Here is an 11362-nt window from a genome sequence, read left to right as displayed (position 1 = left end):
TTTTCACAGTTCACGTCGAGCATTCGTTACGTTTGAACGTTTATTCGAACGCGGTCGCTTCTGCTGAACATCGACTTGGCTGGATTTCGAGTGCTCTTCAATAAAAAAATACAAATAAAAATAAAAAATAAAAGCGAAATAAAAATGCGCAGCCAAGTGCTAAGTTTTTGCATTGCAATTTTGTTAATTGTTTGCCTCATGTAGAAGGCACTTCTAGCACGTAAATAATAATTATGCCTGGCACAGTTCTATTACACTTGTATCGGAGCGCACAGTATGACAGCGAATACGCTGAAGAGCACGCCGCACAGGATACGCCGGATAGGCGAAAGCCTGCAGATGTTGACGCAGGAGGCGCGACGCACAGTTGTGCGTTATGAGTGTAAGTATTTTATCCTCAGGATACATTTTAATGGCTACATTTCAAAGGTCATAGTGATAGTTGAATTCTAGTTACGAGAATGTATAAATCCTATTTAATGAGGGAACTATTTTGTTAGGATTAAATTGATTGCAAATAGTTAAATTGTACAATGCAAAAGTATTGTAAAATTCTATTTACAATTCTACTATATGCATTTTACATTTTGTTGAAGCTATAATGTGTGAGTGGAATTGCCCATAGAATTAGTTGGAATAGCTTCATTGCATAGATAATAGTCGTCAAATTCATGTTTATGGTATATATGCGAAAAATGTTAAATTCTAATTTATTAATATCTAATAGCAATTTATCTTCAGAATAAAATTTTAGGAATAAATTTTCAATACTAAAACAAATATATTTTTAATATTATACATTTTTGAAATCTTTGATTAAGTTTAAACATATATACTCTATTTTATCGTCAGGATAAAATGAAAACCATTGCTTAACCATTTTTTAATTTTTTCTTGAATATAATTATTTTTTTTGTTTTTTTTTTTTTTTTTTTTTTTTTTTTTTAAAGCAAAAATTTAATGACAACAAAACTTAGCTATACGTCATGAGTCTATGAGTCAATTAATTATATGCTTTGTAACTGATTCAGTGTTGCTGATGTCCTTCAGCTGTTCTAGATGTAGTTTGCATTTAATCATGTCAATATGATTGATTATCAGATGTTGTTTATCTATGGTGCAATATATCTAGTTGCTCATGTTTTTTGTATCTGTATCCGTATGTCAGTTGCCTGTAGAAGTGTAATAAATCCATGAAATGTAGTCATAGCTATTACTAATTTGCATAAGCCGACAACGTCATCGCCAATTTGAAAGCCACGTTTCTATTTTCACACATGTCCAGAGGAAGGTAAATAATGAATGGCTGTTTATATTTATGTGATGTAAATATGAACATGTGTATGCCTGTATGTATGTATACAAGTTTTGTTTAGAATTCTCCATTAGCAAGATGACAACACAAATTTTAGATTTGTAAAAACATAGGTACATATATACATTCATATATAAATGTGTCGCTACTTTCAATCAGCATATTTAACAAGAAATGAGTTCAGGGAATATTTCCTGTTGATATTTTAAAATAAATATGTATACATGGAGTATATATGGCTTTAGAGTGTGTTGAGGGCTATGTTTCGCACTAAATGAATAACACTTCTTATCATGTCGACAAAATGCTCGTACGGTCCACTGTGTACACACATTTATTGTACTATATATATGGTTTTGTATATACCCTATAATATTTATTTAAAACTCTTTCCCCAAGTGAACACAGAAAACTCATATCGCAATCACTGTCCGCTAGTTTGCTCATCCGTACATCTATCTTAAGTACATATCTTAAGTGTACATATGTAGTCGTGTATACCCCTGTCTCATTAAAGGTCAAGTTCAGAGTTCAGTATGAATGCCATTATACTTTGGACGCTTTTAAAATAAGAAACTTAAAATGTTAAATATCACAAAGTATTCTAAACCTACTAAACTCATAGCCTAATGACCTCTGCCGGATGGGGAATATCAAAAATACCGCAGATTCTCTTACAAAGATGAGTGGTATATTAATTACTGTTGAAAAAGAAATAGTACATATAGAAGCAATACATCTAGGTCTAGGATCACCAAAGATTTCAAATGGATCAAAACTTTTTTCAATATTTAAGTTTATAATTTAGGATCTCTAACCTATCCAATTAGTATCATAATACTATTTATAATAACTTTTTATTCCACTAGAGCTCTGATAGGATACAAAACTAGAGCAACTGGAGTATTCAACGTATACATAAATTGGGATCACTTAGCCAATTCATCCACTATATATCTATATGTATACTCAACTAATATTTTTCCAAATTTAAGCCATTAATGTGCCTTGAACGAGTATTATACAGTTGCTTCTAATTTCTTTTGTGTAATATTCATTCCGCTAAATAGTTAGTAATTGCCATGCAGCTCGAACAAATTGCATTCGATAAGCAAATGAAATGCGAAAATGAGTTGCTAGAAACCTTAGTGAAAATCTTTATCAGCAGCCAGAAGAAGTTTTTTTGTAAAACTAAAAGCAAAAAAAAAAAAAAAAAAAAAAAAAAAAAAAAGAAGAAGAAAAAACTAGACGTGCGCCTAGCACGCGATGGAAATGCATATTCCTTGGTGGCTCACATACACATGGGAATTGGCCCATTGTGGTTGTTAATTAAGCTCACCTTGAGCTGTGTAAGCGGCTTTCATTTTCAAGGTCATCGCCGATAATTGCGCCCATAAAAGAGAAACCAACTCACAAAAACTCAATATCAACCGCGAGGAATTCGAATACCTTAAAATAATACTTGAAACTCTTCTAAAACTTTAAGTGAGAACTAAAAAAATTATGCTAGAAATTTAGCTGGGCCACAAAATTACGCATACGCCCGCATCATCGCGCCGAAATGTGATTCGAGCATCAAAAATAATAACAACACAGAAAAATAACAAACAAGAATGAGAATACAAAAGCAAAACAAAAACGTGGAAAACAACGACAACAACTCGAATAACCAGTTGCAGGCTGACAAAATCAAAACAAAACTCAGAAGCAGCGCGCTCACACAATCTAACTCTCTCGCTCTACTCACCTTTCGCTCTCTCTCTCTTGCTCTGTCTCTCATGCTTTGTCTCTCTTATTCTTTGCTTCGCTGCTGTTTGAGTGAAACGCTGGAGAAATATGTTTTCACAAACGCTAGCCGCCGCCTCAGTGTCTAAGCAACTGCCTCGAGCTGCAGTTCGTGTTCCTCGTGCCTCGCGTGATTTTCGTTTCATTTATTTGTTTGCTTCGATACGACAACACAACGAATCGGTTTTGTTTTTCCAACGCTTGAGCGCATTTATGCAAATGTTAGATACGACATTATGTAAATAGCATAAATATTCAATGAAATTGCCCCTATTATTTTTTGGGGTTTTTTTTGGGCTGACCCTGAACTGCGACATGCACGGCTGGAGTTGGGCGTCTTGATTGTCTGCGCCAAACAAACTTCTATTTATAGAGCTAATGGCATGTCATAGCCGTCTGTAAGGAGTTTGGGGCACACGTCCCCAAAAACCTAAAAAAAGGTGTTAATTTAACGACGCATACGTCACACAAATTGAATGCCATCAAATTGTCCGAGAAGAGAAATACGCAAATTATCTTCATTACGAATTTCAGTCTTTGAACTGTTTGTTGTGTACTTTTTGCGTACCATTTCTCAGCCTTGAGTGGGCCGAATATTGTGCATATTCTAATTTTGGACAACATATTTCGAATGAAAATCAAGTCCCTTAATCAGTCAATCAGCTCATAAATTTAATAGAAGGGCAATCCTTCAATCTATCAGTCCATCAATCAGACAGTCATGCAAGTAAATATTCACTTATTGAGCGGGTTATTCTATTCAGTCAATCATTTATTGAGTCAATTAGTCAATCATTCATATAGCTAGTCAATCAAGCTGTTAGTGAATGAGTCTAAGAGTAAGGCAATCACTGAGTTAATTAGACAGTCAACCAGAGCTAGCTAATCAGCCAGTATTAAGACGATAGTCAATCAGTTCATCGTTTAATTAGTTAGTCTCTTACTGAGAATCAGTCAGCAGTCAATCTAGTGTCTAGTCAATCATTCAATTAGTTAATTGGTTATTGTCCTCAGCCATTCAGTCAATCAATCATTCTGTCTATTTTTCAGTAAACCATTCAATCAGTGAGTTAATCAGCTAGTCAATCAGTCAGCAAGTTTATCACTGCATTAAGCAATCATTCAATCAGTTAGTTAGTCTATCACTTTCACAGTCCATACTTTACAATCAGACAATCAATCAGACTTCCAGATATCAAAGTTACTAATTAGTTAGTCAATCAATGAGGCACTCAATCACTCAGTCAGCTGCTCAGCCTTTCGGGTTTTCAATCAGTTCCGTCACTGAGTCAGATCTTTACTATTCCATCTGCTTTGACTCTTTTGACTCTATAAATTGAGCTAGCGTCAATTTTACTTTATTTATGACTTTTGTTAATATTTATGGCGTTTCACACATGCACACACATTAACAGTTTATTGATCATTGTGTTTATAAATTTTCGATTCGCAATATCTAGCTTAGCTGCTATAAAAATCGCATTAAAACTAAACGAATGTGGCAAAAAAAATTTCAAAATTTATGTGAATTCAAGATAAATCACGTATTTCTTATGCCTTACATATGTAATCCAGACAACTGAAGCAGTGCGTAAATTAAATGCGAAAAATACATACTGTGGATTGTGTACAAAAAGTGTTTAATCGAGCATATATCGTGTTATATATCGTGTATATAGCAATATAAATACGAAACACCACATAAAATGCCAGCATGGAGCTGATAAGCAAATACAAACAGGGAAAGCTAACAACGGGCGATGTGCGCAATCTAAATCGTATGTGTGTTCCAACCGCTATTTGTACTTTACTTTATTTTGTATTTTTATTTTTTATATATTTTATAAGATTATATACATGTATAATGAAGATGTTCTATGCTGCAAACTATAAATATTTATATACTCTTGTTTTATTTTATCCAAGACCTTCGCCTACAAAGGGCGAACAGAAACAACCTTCAGCTGCACATACCTATTAGATATACATACATATATTTTGATATTCTAAGAGAATTTTTTAGGAGGCGCCTTCATTGGCCACCAAGTTGACAGCAAAAATATTTTTTGATCAATTATGGCAACTTGTTCGTCTGTCGCGCCTGTCATTGGGTCTGTCTCTGGTGTGGAATGCGCCTTTCATCAATAATGTTTTTATTATTTTTCGAAAATGTGTAAACGAATATTGATGAATGACTTTGACATTAAGGCAAGAACACACACACACACACATAGTTTAGCTTAGCATGGAAAAATGAAAACAAAAATAAAAAACAATTATATTCTTTTTATAGCATTTATTTTTATGAGCAGGCAATAGCAGGAGTTTGTGGCCCCAACTTATTGCATAAATGAGCTAAGGGCAATCAGATATGACCATACATACGACTTTTTGTTTATATGTATAAACATGCAACTCTAGAAAACTGTACACATATGTGTATGTATATAAAATCTCATATTTTTTGTTGTCAAGTTTTTTTGCATGGGACTAAGAGATGACAATGATATGAGCAGCATTGAATAAATTTAAGAGTCAGCAATTTATTAAATGAACTGCTGTATATCATTTGTATGTATACACACATATGCATGACTCAAAAAATCCATGCACAATTTCTACTCAAATTCCCTAAGCCAGAATAGCCCCAGCCTCATAAAGCTCATATCTGGGACACACTTAAGCTTCCCTAACTCACACTTAATATCGTAAAATCTACGTAAGCAAATAGTTACAGGTGCTAAATTGGCCTAAAGGCTTTGCCAAATGTGTTAATTTCGGTACTTTAGCACGCTAATTAGGTAGCGAACTGGCAGCACCTGGGGCTGCCCCCTTCGGCAGCCCCCGCAGCATTTTTGGTTCCTTTTGACTCTGACGTTTGGCGGCTCTATTTGTTTGCGCTTGCTGAAATATTAATAAACAATTAACTTGTGCAGCTAATGGCGGCAAGTGCTGTGTGTGGGCGCAGTTCATAAGCGAGAAATGCGCATACGCCATGTGGTTCAAGTCAACAGAATAAAAGCAATTGCAAATAACTCGAAGTAGCTTTCGGCTGAGATGATGGCAGCATCGCAGCTAGTTAAGCTCTATTAGCTCGAGAGTGTTTAGAGTTTTGCCAGAAATGATGTGGTCTATTTGTTAGTTCTAGGCGTATAAGACGCACAGCTGGCATCTTATGAATCAAAGCAATACTTGATTTGGATTCTGTTTTTGTTTTTTGTTTTTGTTTTTGTTTTGTTTCATATTGAGTTTCGAGCCGTAATATTTATTTATAACTCGCTTTATACGGCATTACGCCATTGTCTAGCGCCCATGAGCCATATTCAGTTACACAAATCGACAATTTGCCGCACCAAAAATAGTTGCCCGCGGTGCTAATGAGACTCTCGGCTAACATTTTGTCTAAATGGCCAAATCGCCAGTCCCCCTCGTCGGTCTCTTGGCGGCAAGAGTGGAGCCAGCTCTGGAGATGGGGCATGATGTCATTTGCTGCACCACATAATATCAGCCAGCCAACCACTACAGCTACAACTACAACTACAACTCAAACCATATGATGCAAACATTTCTAATTTATGCGTTCAATTGTGCATGAAGCCTACTCATTATTCGTTGTTCATTAGTCGTGAGCACACTCGTATATATGCATATTTATCAGTCTATTTGCTATTGAGTTTATGATTTTGCATTAATCCTTGCTGAACATGAAAATGGCTTTAAGTATAAAATTATAGACAAAATTTCCACATATGGTGAGACAGCAAAATATATTGAATTGAGCTATCACTGACTGCCTAATACTCGCTCAGAGCAAAAGCAATATATTTGTATATAAATAAATTAATATCCCTAAAACTATTTATATTTTAAGGGGCGAACTCTTAAGTTTTCGATATCTCAAAGTTGATCGATATCGATGACTGATAGATCTTTAAAATTTCCCAGAATCATTTTTCTAGAACGTCTTTAAAGTCTACTTCAAGTATCTCCTATGTATGTATATGTATATTCTATATTTCCCATATACTCTGAATACCTTATGAGCGGCTATACGAAAAAAAAAAATACCGCATTTTCATTTAGACTTTTATGATCGCACACATATTTCAATTTTGTAAATATGTTTGTTGACTTTTAGCCACAATGCATTTCTCATTTGACTGCCTGAACATTTCGTTTCATTTAATTTATTTCGCTCGGCGTTTTAACATTTGTCTGTGAACTCGGCGTGTCGGAAATTTAGCATCAATTGAAATGGATTTTATTGAGCAGCTTCGTCGCTAATTTCAACGTCATCGGCAAATGCTGTCATGTTGTTGTTTCTATTGTAATACCCATGGAATATGTGAATATGTGAAGGGTGGCATTGGCATTAAGCCGTTTAGAGTGTAAAAGACGAGAATAATAGTTCACATTTGGAATATTAATATATGGTATTATTAGTAAATAAAATATTTTTATTAGTAATAAAAATAATATATTAATTTTTACAATATCGATCAATATCAAATTTGAAATCAGGTTTACAAAATATCTCTGAGATTGTTACAGGTTACGAGTTGTCTAAAAAGCACTCCTGCTTGTAATGTTATACAAACAGAAATTAATATCGATAAGTATTCCCTTTTATAGAAGTTTTTGAAACCCTTTCTGAATCGTTTATGGTGTATCATTAAATGACTATACACTAAACAATAGTTTCCTGGTTAATGTACAAGATCATGTCTCTAATATCGATAAATATCGATTTTAATTATAGGGTATCTATCGGCTAGAGCCTGCAAATGTTATCGTTCGATTGCTTTCGTGGCTCGTTAACCAAGTCATACAACATCTGCCATGATATCATGCCTCCAATATAAACTCTGGCCAGCTAGTTTATGGACTGTGTATGTTCGTAAATGTGCGAGCCAGTGTGTGTGTATGTTTTTTTTTTTTCACAATGATTTCTAGTAAATTTACGAATATGTATACAAAAAGAGACGCCGCCACGTCTATCCGCAGCTCCACCTTCCGCTATTGTAAATGATGCTTCTCCGTTCGTGATGTTTCGCCAGCTATGCGCAATAATTTATCATGTTCCTACCAAAGAAATCAGCTATGCTAACCTTCGTCTTAATATAGTTGTAATAGAATATAATAAATCATTGGATATTAGCAATAAACTATATAGAAGAAATAGTTCTTCCTTATACTAGGCTGATTGTACCCAACAACATATTTAAAGTAATCTTAGCTTCATTTATTATTATTTATTTATTCCACTGAATTTGTAATATAACTATATCATTTTATAAAATTTTAACTATTGCCTCGCTATCCAGATATTGTTATATGTCTCATGGTGCTGGTGGCAATCTTTTCGATTATCTGGAGCGTTTCCTTGCACATGTTGTCGGGCGATTTCAATGCGGGAATCATCAGTGCCAAAATAACGTTTAAGGATCGCGACTTTGACCAACTGAATGCGAAGAGCAAAGAGATTATCAAACAGGATCTGCAGAATCTGGGACAACTGTCGTATGAATACGAAGAAACGCCGCAACCGCTGAAGAGCGACAGCCGTAAGTAGACTCGCCTATACGCTAGCTGGAGTGCATGTATAATTGCTTCTCGACAGAAACTAAGAAGCCAAAATACAAATTCGAACATATCTACGAGACAAAGGACAATGCGCTACTGCTAGCGCGTTTGGTCAGCGATCAGGAGCGAGCGCCGGAGGATGTAACAACCACAACAAATGAGCCGCCCAAGATTGTGCCGAATGCTGAAGCGGATCTCAAATTTCTGTCTAGCCGTAAGTGGAGCAGCAGAGCATGAAGTGATTGAGTCCACAACGTTTATGTCTATTGCAGAGTCTATAGACACACATGGCACTCGCTGGAGTCGCGGCATTGGCGCTCAATTTGTTTACGCCTTTCCAGTGATATCGGAAATTGTGGCCATTATCTGGACGGCCATGTGTCTCATCTATCAAACGGGCAGCAAGAAAACATCGTAAGTGTGAATGTTTATTAGAAGTTTATTTTTAATTTGTATACTCTGTTTAGAATTTGATACGGGGTATATTGGAATGGCGTGTCGGTCTGGTCATGAATATTGGAATTCAATTTAGAGCACGTTACGTAAAAGTTTTCATTTAGGATAGAGATATTTAAAGCGTAAGCCTCATTAGGCCTGCTCAATGGGGTATATTGGTTCTATGACTGTTTCAGAAAATTTATAAACCAAAGCTGGGCAAATAGGATGATTGATAAAACAAATGACTTCTGCCTTCGAGGTGTACTATATAGGGTGGTCCATATTGAACAGACCCATCTGGCAGCTCTACAAGGTTGACCATATTTGACGAACCAAAGTTTTTTTTTTTTAATTTTTTTTTTTTTTTAATATATATATATATTTTTTTTTAATCATGGAAAAATATATATACATTTATTATTTTTTTTTTTTTTAATTTTATTTGGTTCAAGTAGACCAAGTAGACCTTCGACCTTACGGCGAATTTTGACCAATTTGAAGCATAGATATAGCGTTGCCAGATAAGTCGGTAGATCGCCCTGTAGTCGGTTACTCCCAAGCTTCGGAACAGAGTATAGCATAGGCAGATATACATTCAGTAACATTACTATGCCATTTGCTTACAGTGTCTTGCCCAAGCCTTGGCGCATTGTCGTGCCCTCCATATTGATCTTCTCGCTGATGAGCCTGGGCAGCGCAGCATATACGATACTGACCAATGGCTATCTGCGCCGGCTGTGCGGGCAATTGCGGCAGAGTCTCACTAATCCACTGGCCATTAGGTGAGTTGTAACTGTTTGTGGAACTGCAACTAATTACCTAAACTCCTTCTTTAGTTGTGGAGATGCCATTGCTCTGCTGCGTCCGCGCATTCACGAACACAGCATCTCGCATGATGCATATCTGGATCTGTTTCGCTGCAGCTACATCATCAGCATGATCCTGTGGTTCCTGGCCCTGCTGATCATGGTGCTGCGCTATGTGCTCGCCATTGATTTCCAGCTGGTTGACATTGAGGACATGTTCGATCGACCGCTGCAGCCGGTCTATACGGAGGTGCAGCAAAGCAGTCCACAGCACAAGCAGCAGCTGAGACCCAGGTCCGAGGATGATTTCCAGAGCGCCAAGTCACGACTCAGCGATATCACAGTGCCGCTGCTCGATGCGAAGACCCATGAACAACAACAACAACAACAGCAGCAACAAATACACTTGACAACTGTCGCCTAAGCCTTGACTTTGTCACAAGCAAAAGCACATCAGAAATCTCAGGTTTATTTTTATACGATTCTTTTAGCGAACAAAGCAGAGCTCCAAAGGGCGGAACTAAAAGAGATTGAGCAAGAAGAGCTAGCTTCGGCCTGCCGAAGCTTAAATATTCTTGCAGAAGCCAAAGTTTCTTATTTACCTATTTGGGAAGTATAAAAGTAATATCAACTACCCTATCTAACTGCCAAAATGAGATAAGCTTTCTTTATCACGTAAGCCCTCATGTATGAGCATTTTATCAGCAGTGAAATATTGTTTCACGTTTGTTTTTATAGAAGCAATCAGCTCTTAATTGAAAATTTTATTGCTTTCAAAACAAAAGGCAGAAAATATAATATACAATTGCAAAACTTCAAATTGAAGCAATGTATATAGTCTCAGTTATATGATCTACCACTCCACTGTTTTTGGGGTTATTAACTATAGAAGACTAGTAAGGTATCAAATTTTGTATAGGTAAACTCTTGCACCAAGGATTTTCCCGAGAGCTTTGAGTGTCTTTTATGGACAATAGCTCGTCAGTTTATTAGGAAGAATTCGATGTACAAGAATTTAGTCAAAAAGTTGATTAGCTAAAATATATTTAGCTAATCAGAAAAATATTTTACTTATATACTGCGATCACAAAAAGTTTCCCAAAAAGAAACGAAGTGTTGACTACAAAAATTTTGTTCCATAGAAGAATTACTTCCGATCGATAACTCAATAAGACTCGGATAATAACTCAATGAACACCCATGATCATGACATAGATATTTCTCTAACTTGAATTACATATTCTTCTCTGCTTCATCAACATAATTCTCTGCAAGAATATTAAAAAAGTTCTCTGTTTGCTGAAATACCAAACAAAAAAAAAAAAAAAAAAAAAAAAAAAAAAAGGTTTCGAACAATTCAATGATATTAACTAAGCCTAAACTAAGTGAACTCGTGCCTCGTTTTAATTTATATAATAATAATGATAATAATAAT

At 35.6% G+C, this 11362-nt stretch overlaps 1 protein-coding gene across 11 annotated transcripts; it reads left to right on the top strand.

Moving 5' to 3' along the window:
* The first annotated feature begins 1 nt into the window (after nucleotide 1).
* LOC108621107 (uncharacterized) lies at nucleotides 2-11297 on the top strand. 11 transcript variants are annotated; one of them, XM_089462919.1, is made up of 7 exons: nucleotides 3163-3321; nucleotides 4561-4878; nucleotides 8425-8664; nucleotides 8721-8897; nucleotides 8956-9097; nucleotides 9748-9903; nucleotides 9958-11297. In XM_089462919.1, the coding sequence occupies exons 2-7, from the start codon at nucleotides 4815-4817 to the stop codon at nucleotides 10349-10351; spliced, it is 1173 nt and encodes a 390-aa protein (XP_089319045.1). In that variant the 5' UTR covers nucleotides 3163-3321; nucleotides 4561-4814; the 3' UTR covers nucleotides 10352-11297. The 11 variants fall into 11 exon arrangements, with proteins under 11 accessions (XP_017873744.1, XP_089319045.1, XP_017873745.1 ...); XM_018018256.2 differs by having other exon boundaries at nucleotides 3167-3321; nucleotides 4676-4878; XM_089462937.1 differs by having other exon boundaries at nucleotides 3167-3338; nucleotides 4676-4878.
* Nucleotides 11298-11362: the final 65 nt, after the last annotated feature.

This window comes from Drosophila arizonae, chromosome 2 (assembly GCF_054131065.1).
Source record: "Drosophila arizonae isolate 15081-1271.41 chromosome 2, UAZ_ARI_1.0, whole genome shotgun sequence".
NCBI classification, from domain to species: Eukaryota; Metazoa; Arthropoda; class Insecta; order Diptera; family Drosophilidae; genus Drosophila; species Drosophila arizonae.
The sequence above is the reverse complement of the archived record's forward strand: the minus strand, read 5'-3'. Positions and strand labels throughout refer to the sequence as shown.